Source organism: Mustela nigripes, chromosome 4 (genome assembly GCF_022355385.1).
Source record: "Mustela nigripes isolate SB6536 chromosome 4, MUSNIG.SB6536, whole genome shotgun sequence".
Classification (NCBI taxonomy): domain Eukaryota; kingdom Metazoa; phylum Chordata; class Mammalia; order Carnivora; family Mustelidae; genus Mustela; species Mustela nigripes.
This window is the reverse complement of record NC_081560.1, coordinates 134,805,464-134,826,214: the sequence shown is the minus strand read 5'-3', so window position 1 is coordinate 134,826,214 and position 20,751 is coordinate 134,805,464. Positions and strand designations below refer to the sequence as shown.

Genomic DNA, 20,751 nt, shown 5'->3' with positions numbered 1-20,751 from the left:
GGGCATGAAAAATTAAAACGTCCCAATTTGGGGTGCCTGGATGGCTCAGTCAGCTAACTGTCTGCCTTTGGCTCAGATTTTGATCTCAGGGCCTGTGTTGGGCTCCCTGCTCAGTGGAGAGTCTGCATCTCCCTCTTCTCCTGCCCCTCTCCCCTCTTCGTGTTCTCTTGCTCTCTCTCAAATAAATAAATAAAATCTTTTTTAAAAGTCCAGATTCTGTGGCACATAAGCTCTGTTTTAAGGCTAGGTGACTTAGTATTGAAATAAGAGATGATTAGAGGTAGCTCTGTTGGCTGTATTACACACATTTGCATGCCCATATGTTTGCATGTGTGCATGCGCGTGCGCACACACACACACACACACACATCTATACAAAGGTCTACTTATAACTCTCCTTCAAAATCTTGTATTCTCTAAGTCATAGATATGTTGCTTTCCTACCTCAAATCTTTGAAAATAGTAAGGCTGAAATTCCAAAAGCAGATTACAAGAAATGAACCTGATACATGGAGAGGCATCTTGCTTCACATAAGAATGTCTGCCCAACTGATATGAATATGGATAAACGTCACTCTAGACTCTGCTTGACTTTGGAAAACCATCTGAGATGAGGTGATACAATAGAACTTTCCTAAAACTGGTGTTTCCGTGGAAGTTGTGCATTTAGCTCTTTCTTCGGGGTTCATACTCTTTGGACAATATGCCATTTTTGCCATTTTGCTCTACACCATGATTTCTCAGCCTCAGGACAATTGATAATTTGGACTGGATGATTCTTTATTGTGGGAGGTGTAGAAGCTGCTTTTAGGCCACAGGCTTGAGCAATGGTTGAAGGGCCTACCTCGCTGAATGCAAAGAGGCTCATTAAACCATAGTTCCTAACCGACCAATGGGCTTCTTACTTCCTGGCATACTTCCTAAGATTACCAAAAAGGGAAAATTCCATACATCTCCATACCCTCACTCCACCCTATAACTATAGCTCCTGACCACTGTCTCGTAGACAGTCTCTTTTTTGCTGTCCTGCCCGCAGCTCCCTTGCAGGTTAGTCAACTTCCATCCATGGTTAACTTCCATCTCCTTTGTTCAGCCTTGGCTGAATTTTTTTTTACCACACACAGCCACTGGCCCCCACCCAATCAGGACACCCCCAAAGAGGCTGTCACTGTGTACATCACAGGATGGTTAGCAGCATCTCTGGATGCCTACAGCATGATCTCCTGGTGCTGACCACCAACAATATCTACAAACATTGCAAACGTCTCCTGTGGGGCAAAGTTAACTCTGATTGAGAACCGCTGCTCTAAACTAAAGCATACTTCTGACAGGACAAAAATCTCTTTGGGCCTCCCTTTGGCATTCATAAACACAATAAGCTGTAAATCCAGGTATGGATTTCATCCATGTGGGATTCATAACACCAAAAAAAAAAAAAAACCCCGTGGCTCAATTTTCACCTTTAAATTTATTGTCTCGGGCAACACATAAACAAAGCATGTTATATAAAGGTAGGAATAATAGACTGGGAATTGGGAGAACTTGTTTCTAGTCCCTATTCTGCCACTAACTCGCTTTCCGACCTTGGGTAAACTGCCTCAAGTCCCTGGCCCTCCCTTGTGTTTTCATTTGTAAATGAAGTGCTTGAGTAAATTTTCCAGTTCTGAATACAAAGATTGTGAGACTCAGAATTTGATGCCACCACAATAGTTGATACGTGGACTAGAAGAAGAAAGTTCTTTGTCCTAGAGTGTTCCTTTTTGTTTAGCCTTCTAAGATCATTTAACTCCATTGCCTTAAACACTAGAGACATGTGCCTGCAACTGGATTCTTCTGAAAGTTCAGAGAAACCTTTGAAGTAGGGAGTGGCTAGAAACTTATCACCTGACCCTTAGGTGTGGCTACTTCATTTAGCAGCAATTAGTCGGCCATATAGAGATCAATGTGGTGAGTGGTGGAAGACATTCCTCTCATTATGCAAACCAGTATTAAAAATCTGGGACTTGAAATGACCTGGTAACAACTACCAAAACTCCCCAAACCCTATATAGTAATTATTAAAGACCAAAATCCTGAGCTAAGTCAGTAAATCTTGGATCCTACAATTTTGTGGGGGTACTGTGCTTTGTTTAAAGCCATGACAGAAAGAAGGAATATTTTGATTACCTTTGTAAACACAGGAGCTGCAATGATAGGTTTTCCATCCAATCCTTGCAGATAGTTGGTAGGGCTCTGACACTATTAGAAGGGAACCAACAATAGATTCATTGTCACCATGATTACTACCTAGATGATAGATAAAACAAGTCTATAGCATTTTGTATATGCAATTATTCTAAAACCAAAAGACTGACCTTTCTAAGTCCATGAACCACAGACTTCAAATTTGATACTGAATTGATTGTATTTCTTTCTAGGTCACGGTGGTTATAAATAAGTGCTGTCTATCCCCACAGCCTCAACATACAGAGAGAGCTCTACTGGTTATAATAAACCCTAAACCCCTGAGGAAGTTCCATAAAACCTGAGTCTCTACATACCACAGCTTGAAAACTACTGGGTTAGAACTAAAATGTGACCCCTCTACATTATTAAATGGATTAAATAAGAAACTCTGTTTGAACTTTTTTTTAAGTTGCAGATTAATATGTTTACTCATACAAAAATAAATATATCAATAACATATTACAAATACACTTAGATTAGTATGACTTCATATTTTTAAAATATTATATATATTCATATACATGCACAGAAAATGCCTAGAACTATCTGCTAGCAACTATTAACAAAAGGTACCTCTGAGGAGTTGGAGCATGGGAGTCATATCTTGACTAAGGTTTTTACTGAATATACTTCTATATCTTTTGAATGTTTTTACAATATGCATGCATTATAATCACCATCATTATCATAATCATCATTAACTTGAAGGATGAGAGCATTAAATGCTTTCTAAAAAATCATTTCCTGGTTGTTTTATCTTAGAAAGTAGAATTATTTGCAGCTCCATGAAACTGAGTTTCATGATATAGTGTCCTGCTTGGGCCAGTGTGAGAGCTGACAGCTCTTTGTATACCTAACTAATGTCCTTCATTAAACTGGAATATCAAGACTACTTAGTAAAGAGTTTCTTTTCCCGTGAAATCTGCCTATGAAGCTAGAGAATATGTTCCCACAACAATAAGAAACACCATTATTATGATGGTGGAAGTGTGTTGCCCAAAGTCATGAGGTTGCCACAGAGGAGAATACAATCATGCCATACAGGGTGGCCATGGTCACAGTGCCTGCTCATCACAGTCCATGGCACCTGTGTTTCACTTAGACTCTATACCTGCTGGACGGCTGACACCCTGGGCTGGGCCACCACATGCTGGGCTTGGGGTGCTGCTGAAGGAATGGCTGCAGAAGTAGTGGGAGTAGATGATACCTCTTTTGGCTTCTGGATTCTGAGAAATGATTAAAATATAGATTTTAAAACAGACCTGTCATTGTTTTTGAAAATTCTTTCAGAAAAGCTAGTAATGTCATCACTTGTTACAAGTTAGATGTAATGAACTTTTTTGTTCAACAATACTCCACAAATGCTTACACTTCTTTAATATACACTTTTAAAAAATATTTTTATTTATTTATCTGAGAAAGAAGGAGAGAAAGTGCACAGGGAGGGTAAGAGAGAGAGTGAAAGGGAGAGGGAGAAGCAGACTTCTGCTGAGCAGAGAGCTGGATGCAAGACTCCATCCTAGGAGCCCAAGATCACGACCTGAGCCAAAGGCAGAAGCTTAACCAACTGAGCCACCCAGGTGCCCCTTTTTACTATACATGTTGATAGGTAATGTCAACAGGAAGATGGTAAGATGCCACTACTGTCCTTGAGTTAGTTGCCCTCAGCTGGGGACTTAAGAATATTCATAACTAACGGAGATTCAAGCAAGACAATTACAGAAGATAATTACTTGAGATTTTTGTTGTCGTTGTATTTTCCCTCCCCCTTTCATTCCAAGTAAAAGTCCAGGCTTCATAAACATTTGCTTCTGGCATGTTGGCGTGGCATAAAGCAGAAATAGCCTGAGTCAACAAGCTCAAGTTTACGTGAATTAAATTAAATTAAAAAGATTATTTGAAGGGCAAGAGAGCCAGGAAGTAGTCACAAGAAGACTGTGGAGGGGAGATTATTTTAGTTTTGCTGTGAAGAAGAGAGAGGTCTGAGGATCTTGTCAGAGAGTCTGACAAGAGGGAGAACCAGAGTTCAGAGGGGATGGCAGCCCCTCTAATTAAAAGACTCCCAGTCTTACTTAAGATATCAGTCCCCCAGCATGTCAGGAGGCAACAAAGCGCTGGACTTGAAGGGACCTTGAGGTCTGGGAGATAAGACTCCCTCCCATATCCCATAGGGATTGATGACTGATGACAGGATGGGCTTCCCTTTTGTCCAGTTGTTACCTCCCTCTTCCTCAGCTCCTTTATCTCTAAAATGTGGAAATAATTCTTACTTTAAAGGTTTTTTGTGAGGGTTAAAAAAGGTAATTCATGTAAGATGATTAGAGCAGTGTTTAATATCAAACACAATGTCCATGTCTATATATATATATCTATCATCTTTGTACAGCTGTGGAGGAGGAAAGGGATGGCCAATAATGAGTGATCGAATTTTTTTCCCAGCCCAGAAGGGTGAGGTCTCAGAAACAGAATTATGTAGTGACGCAGAGGCTATCTGTGTCCCCAAAGCATCCATCTTCTTCTTCTACATAATAGAATTCCTGATTTCTTTATATGGCTATTCTAAATAAAGACTGCATTTCTTGACCGTCATTAATCTAGGAATGGCCACATGACTACTCTCTAGTCATGGGATGTGAAGGATAGTGATGTATGTTGATCTAAGGGAAATGACCTTAAGAAGGGGGTGGGGAATGCCCTTCATTATTTGTAATCTGAGACTAAGATGAAGCTATCCCTTAGAATGAAATGAAGCTGGAAGCCACTGGAACCCAGTGAAATGTAGAGCCATTCTACCAGCCAAATCCATATGTTTATGTGAGTGAGAAATAAATATCTCTCTTATTTACATTACTGTCATTTGGGGTGTGTATTACACAGAACTGAAGCTAAATCCTAACTACCAAAAGTAGATTTAAAGAAAATAATCAACCGAGATATTTCTTACTTATTCAAGTTTGTATATTAAAATTCCTACCCATGAGGCTTATAAACCATGTTATGAGAGACTTGAGGAAGAAGTTAGGAATGTGCGGTGGAGGAAGAGTTTATTAGAGAACTTGACTGTCTTAAAGGATACATAGTTTTCCAGGCAGAGTGCACTACTTGAACAAAGGGATGAACATAAACTATACATTGTTTGAATGAGACAGGAGCCATGTAGGGAACATGAGGTCGCAGAAAGGAGGAGGAGGAAGCAGGAAAGCCTGGTTGATATTCTACTCAATCAGGTTTTGTATGTCATGTTAATTTTTTTTAATGTTGTTCATGTTGTGTTTGTTTGTTTGAGATTTTATTTACTTATTTGACACAAAGAGAGTGAATACAAGCAGGGGGAGCAGCAGGCAAAGGGAGAAGGAGAAGCAGGCTTCCTGCTGAGCAAGGAGCCCGGTGCAATATGGGTTCATCCGAGGACCCTGGGACCATGATCTGAGCTGAAGCCAGACATTTAACTGACTGAGCCATCCAGGCGCCCCTTGTGCGTGGTTTTTATTTTCCCATTGATAATATATATATTTTTTTAAGTTAGGGAAATGAGAGGATCAGAATTCTCATTTAGAAAATGTCTGGTTGTAGTTTGGAGGCCATGAGAGGGAGAAAAGAGCTGGGGCAACCATAAGGAGGTGGCTGGCATAAAGAGGCAAGAAGGAAGTAGGAATTGACCAAAAGCCATGAGAACAATAAGAAAGAGTTAAAAGAGAGAAGCCATTTACTCTGGTTATGAACTTTCATATCTGTGAAAAAACTAAAAGCAAATTATTGTTTCTATTCCAAGGCAAGCATACACAAAGGTATTTTAAAGACTAAGATATGGGGCCTGGGTAGCTCAGTGGGTTAAAGCCTGTGCCTTCAGCTCAGGTCATGATCCCAGGGTCCTGGGATCGAGCTCCACATTGGTCTCTTTGCTTGGTGGGGGAGCCTGCTTCCCTTCCTCTCTCTCTGCCTGCCTCTCTGCCTACTTGTGATCTCTGTCTGCCAAATAAATAAATAAAATCTTTTAAAAAATAAAATTAAAAAAAAAAAAAATAAAGACTAAGACATGATCTCTGCCCTGAAGGAGCTTTCCCTCTGTAGGGGAGGACAGAATTTGCAAACACAAGTCAACAACTCTAACCAGTCTTCCAAATGTTGTTTATTTCAGGTAATATCAGATAATGGAATTTGCATCCGTTTCAGGTCCCATGCCTTCTGTCTACAGTTTCCTCTGCCTGAAAATGCTCTTTCCTTCCTTGTTTGGGGGTGTCCACCTACTGCTCTTTTAAGACTCAGCTCAAGGTCACCAGCTCTGTGAAGCCTTTCCAGACCCTTCCCAACCAATAAAGAGACCTTTGTGCCAAGTCCAGTACACCCTGCCCATGGTTATATCATTACACGTTATTACTTGCTTTCTATATGCTTGGTATACATCTCTTGCTATATTTGCTATGTATTTCCCTCTAGTAGACTGTGAACCTCTCAAAAGTAGGAAGCATTTGATTTTTCTTATTATACATTGTGTCTAATGAAGTGCCTGGTGTAGAGTAGGTGCTTAACTGATGGTTGGGAAAGTAAAGAATGGATACTACGTATAATAATAAATAAATAAATAACAAAACAGTACTAAGTATAATTGTCTAACAAAAAGGTTATGACTTACATCACTCACATATATAATTTAAGGTAACCAGGTTTTGTGTCTTTATGAATGCTAATATCTAGTCACAAAACATGAATTTTTTTGAAGCACTGGGCTATTTGCTTTTTATTCTGTAGATATAAGCATGATATAGCATGATGATATAAGTATGATGACAGGTGATGCCTCATTTTTAAAATATTGGTAATATTAAAATTCTTCTTCTAGGAAAGACTTAAAGCAAAAGAAGTAGAGTTCTCTAAAACCACTCAATATTTACTTTTTGAGGTCAGACCCTGGAGCCACCTTTTTCAAGTTCTACTAAACCAAATAGCAACTTTCTTAGGATCTGAGGATGCTAAAGCCATAAGATAGAAAATTAGAATTACCGATTCATCTCTTCCTTGTTAGGGTCCCCTTCTGAGTCAGAAGAAGAAACCCCTGGAAAAGTAAAAACAAGACATGAAATCTTAAAGACGATAATTTCTTAAACCAGTTCCGAGGCATTTGAAGACCTACAGAATTTCAGACCTAGATATGAACTCAGTGATTTCCTACACTAACACCCAATTTGACAGATGAGATACAGATCCTATGTAGTTGAAGGACTTGTTCAAGGTCACATGGCCAGTTAGTGACAAAGTTCAAATTAACCGGCCTAAATATCAAATGTACTTATATTTAAAACACCTGCTTATGCCTCTAACAGAGCCATTTTTGCAGACCTTTTATGCTGTCCATAAATCCTCTTGCTTTTGGCCTACACAGATTAAATAAAAGGAGGGATTACATTGGATTCGGAACATTGTAGGTGTAGGTGGATGCTCTTCCGCCCAACCCTAATATTAACAAGTCATACTTCATCTTGGGAGTGGGGGTGTTTGAAGCCCTATTGCCACAAATTTAAAAAATCAGCAATCCAATCTCAGCACAGCTAGCAAAGCTTTGATCTCGGCTTTACTTCTCAAGATAGTGAATTCCAGGAAGATATAACTGAGCTAAATCTGGTGGTATTTATTATACTTAAAAAAATTTGCAGATAAAAACATACAACACTTATCTATTGTGCATTACTCATTATTATCATTGTTCATGCATCTACTCAATAAATGTTTATCAAATATTCACTATATATTTGGTATTACATATGGTATTAAAGATATAAAAAGGAATGAGACAGTACCAGCTTTATAATCTAGTTGGTGAATGAGCATTTATACCAAAATAATACAATATTTAAGTGCTAAAACCAAGGCATACATAAGGTATTATAGATGATAAAAGTGCTAAAGAATAGTTCTTTATTCTTATCTATTGTCTATTCTCTGAAAAAACTCAGAGATGAGATAAAAATGGAAAAAAAATTAGGTAAATATATAAGGAACATGAAATGATTTCTTCCCTAAAGTTAGTCATATAAGTTTGGTGCTGATGTAAATGCCTGACCAATGCTCCCAAATGGTCTCCCTGCTTCTACCCTTGACTCCTTGAGGTATATTCTTAATCAGGAGCCAGGGTGACCTCATTAAAAGCTGTCAGATTATGTCACACTTCTGCTCAGAATCCTCTACAGCTTCCCATCTCCCTTAGAGTAAAAGCCAGAGTCCTTACAATGACCTACAAAGACCAACATGATCTGTTTACCTGTCTCCTCCCCACTTTACCCCACCTTGAACTTCTGACTTCATCTGTTACTTTTTTCTTTGTTTCCTCCATCCAGGACACATTGGTTCATCTCTATACCTAAACACAGGGTCACTCCCACCTCAGGGTCAGTGTACTACTGATTTCTCCATTTAGAGTAGTTTTCCCTTGAATATCATTGTGGCTCACTCCCTGCCTTCCTCCAGGTCTTCACTCATGTCACCTGGATAGTGAGGTCCTCCCTGACTACGCTATCTGTAGAACGACAGCCCCCATTCCCCCCCACACACACTCATGCATGTGCACACTCAAGCAAATATGCACACATATGTGTATTTCCTATCCCTTTTTCTTGCTTTCTATTTCTTAGGTAGTGTTACGAATACTGTGAGATACAGAAAATATATCTATTGGTCTCTGCCCCCAGTTCCCAGCCAGAGCTGCTAAAACTCTTATAATTTCCCAAGTCATGAGCATATCTTGTTCTAATATTTGTCTTTGAACCCCATAGAACTAAAACTCTTATAAACTTTTAAGTGATAAGAGCACAAGAGCATCTTTTGTTCTAATGAAGTGACTCTGGTTGGCTCTAATGAAGTGACTCTGGTTGGCTCCAGAAAGACCAAGCCATGATTAGAAGCTTGGAATTTCCAGTCTCCCCCACCCCCAGCCTCCTAAGAGTGGAGAAGGGCAGGAAATGGAGACAATAATTGATCATGCCTACATGAGGAAGCCTCCGTAAAATCCCAGTAGCATGGAAAGCTTCCAGGTTGGCAAATGCACCACTGCATTCACATTGGGAGAGTGACACAACCCAATTCTACAGGTACAGAAGCTCGTGCACCCCAGACCACCTAAGACGTCACTCTATGTATCTCTTCATTTGGCTGTTCATCTGTATTCTTTATCATATCCTTTTCCCTGAGTTCTGTGAGCCACTCTAGCAAATTAATTGAACCCAAGGAGGGGGTTGTGGAAACCTCCAATTTGTAACTAAGTGAGACAGAAGTTGTGGGTTATCTGGGGGCCTAATACTTGTGATTGGCATCTGAAGTGAGGTAGGATCCATCTTATAGAACTAAACCTTTAGCTTGTTGGATCTAACACTATATCCAGGTAAGTGATGTTAGAACTGAGTTAAATTGTAGGACACCCACACACATACCACATACAGGTTGGAATTGGTGATCAGAACCATTTTGTATACCTATCATATTATATATTTAATTAATTTATTTCACTTATTTTTTTCTTTCTCACCACAGTGCAAATTCCATCTGTTCATGATCTTTTGTCTGTTTGGCTCACTGCTATTATCCCCACTGCCTAGAAGAATGCATGGTATAGTAGTCCTTTGCTAAATATTTATTATAAATATGTCTTACCAATAAGGGCCATGCTGTAAGAGTATTTTGTTTTACCTTCTATATAAATCTCAGCAGAGGTTGAATCTGTCCCATAGATGTTAGAAGCAAAGCAGGAATAGCGTCCTGTGTCTTCTTCAAAGGCTTCAGCAATGGTCAATGAGTGCAGATTTCCTGCCTGGACAATATGAATGTCTGGGGAATTTTCAAGCTCCTTTCCTTCACAGTACCATCTGCAAAGAAGGGAATATTGTACATGACCAAAGAGTGAAAATTAATAACATAAATGCTCCAGATATTCCCTAAGAGGAAAACTGTGACAACTTAGAATCAGAACATTAATGGTATAATTTGATTGTAACAATAAGGAGAGTTGGCTATATTCAAGCTACCTTGACAGTTTATGCAAGAAATTTGAGAAATGGCTCCTATCAAGAATGATACAACTGAGCGGGGTGCCTGGGAGGCTCAGTTGGTTAAGTGTATGACTCTTGGTTTGGCTCAGGTCATGATCTCAAGTTCGTGAGATCAAGCCCTGAGTCAGGTTCCATGCTCAACATGGAGTTTGTTCCTCTTGCTCTGTTCCTCCCTCTCCTTTTATACTCTCGTTCTCTAAAATAAATAAATAAATAAATAAAATCTTTAAAAAAAAAAAAAAGAATGATACAACTAAAAGCATATGGATGAGAAAGTAAATCCAGACAACCACAAGGAACTAGATCTTTGTGGTGGAACTTGGCTTCTCCTAAAAAGATGTACAGCTTTCCATACTATGCATTAAGTAAGTGCTCCTTTGGTTATCTGGAGACAATCTAAGGGATATTAAAAGTTCATGAGGTTAAGTGCAATCATTCCCTACTATGAAATTGCATCTGACCTACTAAATGAAAATTATTTTGATGGGTTACTTGAGTCGTCAGACTAAGGAAGATGGGTCATATTCTTCAGTAGTGGCCCAACTTTGACAAATAACCCAAGTATGTTTCCATAGGTTATGGTATTTCATTTTGATTCCACACACTTGAAGTTAGAAATTTTTATTATAGTTTTTTGGCCAAAAATTTACATAAAATAATACATATAATAATGTTTAGGGGTGCCTGGGTGACTCAGCCAGTCAAGCATCCACCTCTTTATTTCGGCTTAGGTCCTGATCTCAGAGTTGTGAGATAGAACCTTGCAATGGGCTCCGTGATCAGCCAGGAGCCTGCTGGAGATTCTTTCCCCTTCCATCTCCTTCTGCACCTCCCTGTTGCTCATGCACATGTGTTGTCTCTCTCCATCTCTCTCTAATAAACAAATAAATCTTTTAAAAAATAATGTTTAAAATGTGGAGGTGCATAATAAGAGAAAAAGACATCAAAACTGTACAGAAATGCAATTTATCATATTACATGCTAACAAAACTCTAAAAGTTTGATGAGTGTCATCTACAGTTAGTAGGAATGCAAAATGGTGCAACCGCTATGAAAGGAATATGGCAATATCTGCTGAAATTACAGGCAAGTTTATCTTTGGACCCAACAATCCCACTTGTGGGAATCTCTCACACAGATCCGCTTGCATGCATACAAATGACAAATGTACATGCTACTCATTTAAATAGTGAGATATTAAAAAGAACTTGAGTGTCCAACACCAGGGGTCCTTTGAAATAAACTATGGTACAGCCACACAGTGGAACACTCTGCAACTGTGGAAAGAGATTGAGAAAGATCACTATGCATCAATATGGAAAGAACCCCAAGATATATAGTTAAAATTTTAAGAGAAAGGTACAGAATAGTGAACTTGGAGTGTTTTTCTAAAATATGTGGGTTGTTAGGGATTGAATTATCTTTCCCCAAAGGATATGTTGAAGTCCTAAATGCAAGTATTTGGAAGTATGACCTTACTTGGAAGGAGGGTCTTTGCAGACACAAGCAAGTTACAGTGAAATTACTAGGATGGGTCCTAATCCAGTATGAATGGGGTTCTTTAAGAAGAGAAAAACCCTATGTAAATACAGAGACACACAGAGGGAATGGCATGTGTTGGCAGAGGCAGGGATCTTCACAGAACCTATTATCTGAAATCAGTTCACTTTGCTCTTGTGAGGGCCCCCACCACTGAATTGTAAAGTGTCCATGACAGGACATTATTTGTTTTTTTCATCAATGTAATCCCAACAACTACAACAGTGCCCTGACATGTGGTAGATACTCAGGAAATATGTGTTGCATGTGTTGAAAGACTAAATGAGGAAAGAATTGATAGTTAATATTTTGTAAGAATTTTGGTATTAAATTCACCAAATTCTATGCCAGTTTTTGATCTGTTGTGATAGTGCTATATGTAGCTACTGAACTGGGTTTGTAAATCTCCAAGGCATAAATCTCAATAAGACTCCAAGGAGTTTACAGGGCACCTGGGTGGCTCAGTTGGCTAAGTGTCTGCCTTCAGCTCAGGCTATGATCTCAAGGACTTGGGATCAAGCCATGCATTGGGCTCCCCGCTCACTGGGACATCTGCTTGTCTCTCTCCCTTTGCCCCTCCCCTGCTCACACTCTCTCTCCCTCTCTAAGATAAATAGATAAAACATTAAAAAGAAAAAGTCCCTGAGGAGCTTATATGAACAAACCCTCAGAGCATATGTAGTTCTAAATACAGTGAACATCCAGTCAAACATGATGTATTAAGCACATGTGTTTACCTTTACTTCCCTCCTGAAATGTCCCTAAAATGAGAATAAAGATATTTTTAAAAGATATAAAAGTACAAGAACCAAAAGATTGAGAAGGGAGATGAGAGCAGTACTGAGATCTTGAAAACTTTTACAAGGTGGGAAGCAGATTGAGGAGCCAGGAGAGTCAAGAAATCTGAAAATCAAGTGTCTGTTTGTGGATGTCAATGAAAGAAGCCAATTTGTGCTGTACAACACTGTAAGTTTCAGAATTTGGAGACATAAGTTTGGATGTAGAAACATGCTAATAACAGGGAAGAGAACTTAAAATAGGATAACTGATTTCAAGTTTGGGAAATGCACATAGAAAGCCCCACCGTGAGAGGCATCCTCTCTTCTGAAAGTTAGGGGATACCCTGGAATGAAGACCGAGTTGCTGGCTGCGTAAGCAGCTGCTCCATATTAGAACAAGAGGAAGAGGATTCTGGAAAGATTCTCTAGAGAGAAACAAATGGGCCTGATGGTTCACCTGCATGAAACCAAATATTTAGGAAACACTTTACAAATGTATTGGATAATTGAGACAAATTTGTGATAGGACCACAGAACTAAGCACAGAGAGAGAGAGAGAGAGAGAGAGAGAGAGAGCGCAGGCACAAGATGGTGGAGAAATAGGAGACCTAAATATCATCAGGTCCCAGGAGTTCAGCTAGATAGTTATCAAACCATCCTGAACACCTACAAACTCAACAGGAGATCGAAGAGAAGAAGAGCAGCAATTCTTGGAACAGAAAATTGACCACTTTCTGGAAGGTAGGATATGTGGAGAAGTGAATCTGAGGCGATACATGGGAAGAAAGACTGCTGGGGGAAGGGCTGGCTCCCAGCAAGCAGTAGGGCAGTGGAGCACAAAATCAGAACTTTTAGAAGTCTACTCCACTGAGCAGTAGGGCAGTGGAGCACAAAATCAGAACTTTTAGAAGTCTGCTCCACTCCGCTGTCCTGAGTGAGGGACATCACTCCAGAGGCTAAGTGGGGGTTGTGGGTGTGGAGGGGTGGGGATGGTGGAGCCCTTGTGGTGTGGTATCAGGACCCACGAGGTTACAGAAAGACCAGGGGTGTCTGAAGATGGTAGAGCTGCCAGGTATCAAATAGGGGAAGCTGGCCTCAGAGAGGAAGCTGAGAAATGGGCTCTCAGCTCGGGGTTACCTTAAACCATGATCCAAGACACACTCGGACCCCTGCTCTTTGCAGGGACCCCACAAGTGGCAGATCCAGGGAGATCCTCTCCTTCCTCCTCTGGGAAGACTGGTGCAGAACTGCACTGCAGGAATCTCCTGGGTTTGGGGACTCCAAAAGGGGCTGTGCACCAGAGATAGAAATGCTCAGTAACAGGCCTGGTGAGCACAGAGAGCAGTTGGAGACAAGGGAGACAGGAATGATTGATGGCTTTTCCCTGAGGGCGCACTGAGGAGTGTGGCCCTGAGCTCTCAGCTCCTACAGGGCTGGAGATTAAGAGGCCGCCATTTTCATTCCCATCCTCCAAAGCTGCATGGAAAGCATTCAGGGAACAAAAGCTACCAAGAGCAAAACTGAGCAGATTACTTAGCCTGGCCCCCCGCAAGGGCAGTGCAAATCCTCCTCAGGGAAAAACATTTGAGAATCACAGCAACAGGCCCATTCCCCAGAAGATTAGCAAGAACATCCAGCAAATATCAAGTTCACTGATCAATGAAAACTGAAAAACTGCAGAGCTGGGGGAAAGCAACACATAGAATTAATGGCTTCCCCCCCCCCCATGATTATTTAGTCTTTCAAAGTTAAGTTTTTTTAATTTTATTTTTTCTTATTCTATTTTAAAAAAATTTCCCACTTTCTTACCTTAATGTTTTTTAACTATTCTATCTTTTCAATATCTTTTAAAACACCTTTTAAAATCATTATGATAGTCATATTCTATTCCTTATTTAACCTTATTTTTTGTATACATAAAGGTTTTTCTCTCTTTAAAATTTTGGGATACAGTTTCTTCTAATAGATCAAAATATACCCTAAATCTAGTGCAGGGCTTTGTTCTAGTCTCCAGGCTGATCACATTCTTTCCTCTTTTTTTTTTTTTTTCTTTCTTCAACCAACTTCCTATCTTATCAATTCCTTTTTTAGAATTTTTTTAAAATTTTCATCTTTACAGTCATATTCCATCCCCTCATCGTGTTTACCTTTATTTCCATATATATATGTGTGTGTGTGTGTTTCTTTTTTAAACATTTTGGGAGGTAGTTTCTTCTAACAGACCAAAATACATCCAAAATCAAGTGTGTGTTTCTGTTCTATTCACCAGATATCTATATCTATATATAATTTTTTTTCTTTTTTCCTCCTTTCTTCTCCCCCGGTTTCAGGTCTCTTCCGATTTGGTTAGTGTATATTTTTCTTGGGTTGTTGCTATCCTTTTAGTATTTTGTTCTCTCATTCATCTATTCTTATCTGGATAAAATTACAAGGTGGAAAAACTCACCACACACACACACACAAAAGAGCAAGAGGCAGTACTGATGGCTAGGGACCTAATCAATACAGACATTAGTAAGATGTCAGAACTAGAGTTCAGAATGACAATTATCAAGGTGCCAGCTGGGCTTGAAAAAAGCATGGAAGATACTAGAGAATCCTTTCTGGAGTAATAAAAGAACCAAAATCTAACCAAGTTGAAATTTAAAAATCTATTAATGAGATGCTATAAAAAATGGAAGTTCTAACTGCCAGGATAAATGAGGAAGAAGAGAGAATTTGTGATATAGAAGACCAAATGATGGAGAATAAAGAAGCTGAGAAAAAGAGAGAAAAAAAACTACTGGACCATGAGGGGAGAATTTGAGAGATAAGTGATACCATAAGATGAAACAATATTAGAATAATTGGGATCCCAGAAGAAAAAGAAAGAGAGAGGGACAGAAGGTGCACTGGAATGAATTATAGCAGAGAATTTCCCTAATTTGGTGAAGGGAATAAGCATCAAAACCCAGGAGACACAGAGAGTTCCCCTCAAAACCAATAAAAATAGGCCCATACCCTTCCCTCTAAGAATAAAACTGACAAGTCTTAGTGACAAAGAGAAAATCCTGAAAGCAGCTTGAGACAAGAGGTCTGTAACATAAAACGGTAGAAATATTAGATTGGCAGCAGACTTATCCACAGAGACCTGGCAGGCCAGAAAGGACTGACACGATATATTCAGAGACTAAATGAGGAAAATACGCAGCCAAGAATACTATATCCAGCTAGGCTGTCACTGAAAATAGAAGGGGAGATAAAAACAAAAACTAAAAGAATTTGCAAACACCAAATGAGCCCTACGGGAAATATTGAAAAGGGTCCTCTAAGCAAAGAGAGAGCCTAAAAGTAACAGACCAGAAAGGAATAGAGACAATATACAGTGACAACCACCTTATAGACAATATAATGGCACTAAATTCCTATCTTTCAATAGTTACTCTGAATGTAAATGGGCTAAATGCCCCAATCAAAACACACAGTGTATCAGAATGGTTAAAAATCAAGAACCATTGACATGCTGTCTGCAAGAAACTCATTTTAACCAACTGAGCCACCCAGGCACCCAATAAACTCATTTTAGACCCAAAGACACCTCCAGGGCACCTGGGTGGCTCAATGGGTTAAAGCCTCTGCCTTTAGCTCAGGTCGCAGTCTCAGGGTCCTGGGATTGAGTCCCACATCAGGCTCTCTCCTCAGCAGGGAGTCTGCTTCCCCCCCCCCTCTCTGACTGCCTCTCTGCCAGCTTGTGATCTCTCTCTCTGTCAAATAAATAAATAAAATCTTAGAAAAAAATAGACCCATAGACACCTCCAGATTTAAAGTCAGGGGGTGGAAAACCATTTACCATGCTAATGGACATCAAAAGAAATCTGGGGTGGCAATTCTTATACCAGACAAATTACATTTTAAGCCAAAGACTATAATAAGAGATGAGGAAGGACACTATATTATACTTAAAGGGTCAGTTCAACAAGAAGATCTAACATTTTAAATATCTATACCCCTAACATGGGAGCAGCCAATTATAGAAACCAATTAATAACAAAATCAAAGAAACACAAGAACAATAATGCAATAATAGTAGGGGACTTTAACACCCCCCTCACTGAAATGGACAGATCATCTAAACAAAAGATCAGTAAGGAAATAAAGGCTTTAAATGACACACTGGACCAGATGGACATCACAGATATATTTAGAACATTCCATCCCACAGCAACAGAATAAACATTCTTCTCTAGTGCACATGGAACATTCTCCAGAATAGATCACATCCTGGGTCACAAATCAGGTTTCAACTAGAACCAGAAGATTGGGATCATTCCCTGCATATTTTCAGACCACAATGCTTTGAAACTAGAACTCAATCACAAGAGAAAAGTTGGAAAGAACTGAAATACATAGAGGCTAAAGAGCATCCTACTAAAGAATGAATGGGTCAACCAGGAAGTTAAAGAAGAATTGAAAAAAATTCATGGAAACAAATTAAAGTGAAAACACAACTGTTCAAAATCTTTGGGACACAACAAAGGTGATTCTGAGAGGAAAGTATATAGCAATACAAGCCTTTCTCAAGAAACAAGAAAGGCCTCAAACACAACCTAACCCTACACCTAAAGGAGCTGGAGAAAGAAGAGCAAAGAAAGCCTAAACCCAGCAGGAGAAGAGAAATAATAAAGATCAGAGAGAAATCAATGAAATAGAAACCAAAAGAACAGTAGAATAGATCAGAGAAACTAGGAGCTGGTTCTTTGAAAAATTAATAAGATTGATAAAGCCCTGGCCAGACTTATCAAAAAAGAGAGAGAGAGAGAGAGATAGGACCCAAATAAATAAAATCATGAATGAAAGGGGAGAGATCACAATCAATACCAAAGAAATACAAACAATTATAAGAACATAAGAGAAACTACACACAAGCAAATTGGACAATCTAGAAGAAATGGATGCATTTCTGGGGACATATAAACTACCAAAACTGAACCAGGAAGAAATAGGGAATCTAAAGAGACCCATAACCAGTAAGGAAACTGAAGTAGTCATCAAAAATCTCCCAACAAACAAAATCTCCCAACAAACAAGAGAGCAGGACCAGACGGCTTCCCAAGGTAATTCAACCAAACATTTAAAGAAGAATTAATACCTATTCTCCTGAAACTGTTTCAAAAAATATAAATGGAAGGAAAACTTCCAAACACATCTTATGAGGCCAGCATTACCTTGATCCCAAAACCAGAGAAAGACACCATCAAAAAGGAGAATTATAGACCAATATCCTTGATGAACACAGATGCAAAAATTCTCATCAAAATGCTAGCCAATAGTATCCAACAGTACATTAAAAGGATTATTCACCATGACCAAATGGGATTTATTCCTGGGCTGCAAGGTTGGTTCAACATCAGCAAATCAATCAATGTGATACAATACATTAATAAATGAAAGAACAAGAACCATATGAGACTCTCAATAGATGCTGAAAAAGCTTTTGACAGAGTACAGCATCCTTTCTTGATCAAAACTCTTCATAGTGTAGGAATGGAGGGTACATACCTCAATCTCATCAAATCATCTAAGAAAACCCATGCAAATATCATTCTCAATGGGGAAAAACTGAGAGATTTTCCTGTAAGGTCAGAAACACATCAGGGCTATCCACTATCACCACTGCCATTCCACATAGTAGTAGATGCTCTAGCCTCAGCAATCAGACAACAGAAGGAAATAAAAGGCATCTGACTCAGCACAGAGGAAGTAAAACTCTCACTCTTTGCAGATGATATGATAATTTATGTGGGAAACCCAAAAGACTCCATTCCAAAACTGCTAGAACTCATACCAGAATTCGGTTAAGTGTCAGGATATAAAATCAATGCACAGGAATCAGTTGCATTTCTATACACCAAGAGAAGGACAAAAGAAAGAGAAATTAAGGAGTTGATCCCATTTACAATTGCACCCCAAACTATAAGATACCTAGGAATAAACCTAATCAAGAGGCAAAGAATCTGCACTCAGAAAACTATAAAGTCCTCATGGAAGAAATTGAGGAAGTCACCAAGAAACCATGGAACAAGCAAGACGTTCCATGCTCATGGATTGGAGGAACAAATATTGTGAAAATTTCTATGCTACCTAAAACAATCTACACATTTAATACAATCCCTATAAAAAAACATCAATTTTTTCCAAAGAAATGGAACAAATAATCTTAAAATTTATATGGGACCAGAAAAGACCCTGAATAGCCAGAGGAATGTTGAAAAAGAAAACCAAAGCTGGCGACATCACAATTTCAGACTTCAAGCTCTATTACAAAGCTGTAATCATCAAGACAATATGCTTCTGGCACAAAAACAGACACATAGATCGATGGAACAGAATAGAGAGTCCAGAAAAGGGCCCCCAACACCATGGTCAACTAATCTTCGACAAAGCAGGAAAGATTGTCCAATGGAAAAAAGACAGTCTCTTCAACAAATGGTCTTGGGAAAATTGGACAGTCACATGTAGAAACTGGACCATTTCCTTACATCTCACACAAAAATAGACTCAAAATGGATGAAGGACCTCAATGTGAGACAGGAATCCATCAAAATCCTTGAGGAGAACACAGGCAGCAAACTCTTCGACCTCAGATGCAGCAACTTCTTCCTAGACACATCGCCAAAGGCAAGGGAAGCAAGGGCAAAAATGAACTGCTGGGACTTCATCAAGATCGAAAGCTTTTGCACAGCAAAGGAAACAGTTAACAAAACCAAAAGACAACTGACAGAATGGGAGAAGATATTTACAAATGATATATCAGATAAAGGGCTAGTATCCAAAATCTATAAAGAACTTATCAAACTCAACACCCAAAGAACAAAAAATCCAATCAAGAAATGGGCAGAAGACATGAGCAGACATTTCTGCAGAGAAGACATTTAAATGGCCAACAGACACATGAAAAAGTGCTCACCATCACTGGGCATCAGAGAATACAAAGAAAAACCACAGAGAGACCTAACACCAGTCAGAATGGTTAAAAATAACAAGCAGGAAAGGACAGATGTTAGTGTCGATGGGGAGAAAGGGGAACCCTCCTATCCTGTTGGTGGGAATGCAATCTGTTGCAGCCACTCTGGAAAATGGTATGGAGGTTCCTCAAAAAGTTTAAAATAAAGCTACCCTAAGACCCAGCAATCGCACTACTGAGTATCTGACCTAAAGATACAAATACAGTGATCCAAAGAGGCACGTGTACCCCAATGTTTATAGCAGCAATGCACACAATAGTCAAACCAGGTAAAGAACCTAGATGTCCATCAACAGATGAATGGATAAAGAAGAGGTGGTATATGCATACAATGGAATACTATGCAGCCATCAAGAAATGAAATCTTGCCGTTTGCAATGGCGTGGATGGAACTAGAGGGTATTATGCTGAGCGAAATAAGTCAGAGAAAGACAATTATGATATGATCGCTCTGATACGAGGAATTTGAGAGGCAGGGCAGGGGGTTGTGAGGGGTAACGAGGGAAAAAATGAAACAAGATGGGATCAGGAGGAGACAAACCATAATCTCACGAAACAAACTGAGGGTTGCTGGAGTGGTAGGAGGGGAGGTATAGGTTGGCTGGGTTATGGACTTTGGGGAGGCTATGTGCTATGGTGAGTGCTAGGAATTGGGTAAGACTGGTGATTCACAGACCTGTACCCCTGAAACAAATAATACATTATATGTTAATTTAAAAAAAGTTTAAAAAAAAAGATAATAATCAACTCCAGGTCAAAACAAACAAACAAATAGTTGTACATACAAGGAAACATTCATTTTACCCTACCTGGATTGTCAGTGAATAATACATACATACTAAGAAGAAAGTAAACATTAATAATTTTTTTTGATAGAGAGAGAGAGCGAGAACATGAGTGGGCTTGATGAGATCACGACCTGATCTCAAGAGTCAGTCACTTAACCAACTGAGCCTCCGAGATGCCCCACATAAAATATTTTTTAAACAACCTCGTGATATTATTATAGTGAGGCAGTGAAGGAACAGAAGTGCTGGTTTATTAAAGAGGTGCTGAACTCCCATCTTCTGGAACAGAAAGTCAATAGAAAATAGTTAACATCAATATGCCAAGCAATAGTGGTACAAGTATATTACAGTAGTTCTCAAAGTATAGTTCACTTTCTGTG

General features: G+C 39.2%; 1 protein-coding gene across 1 annotated transcript in view; it reads right to left on the bottom strand.

The window, feature by feature from the left end:
- Positions 1-20,751, bottom strand: part of MYPN (myopalladin) — a 96,677-nt gene that overhangs the window by 49,022 nt on the left and 26,904 nt on the right. Inside the window, exons 3-6 of the mRNA XM_059395826.1 lie at positions 9,904-10,079; positions 7,228-7,279; positions 3,338-3,452; positions 2,167-2,238 (exon numbers count right to left, since the gene is read on the bottom strand). Of these exons, the coding sequence (XP_059251809.1) occupies positions 2,167-2,238; positions 3,338-3,452; positions 7,228-7,279; positions 9,904-10,079 (415 nt within the window). The remainder of the gene's footprint in view (positions 1-2,166; positions 2,239-3,337; positions 3,453-7,227; positions 7,280-9,903; positions 10,080-20,751) is intronic.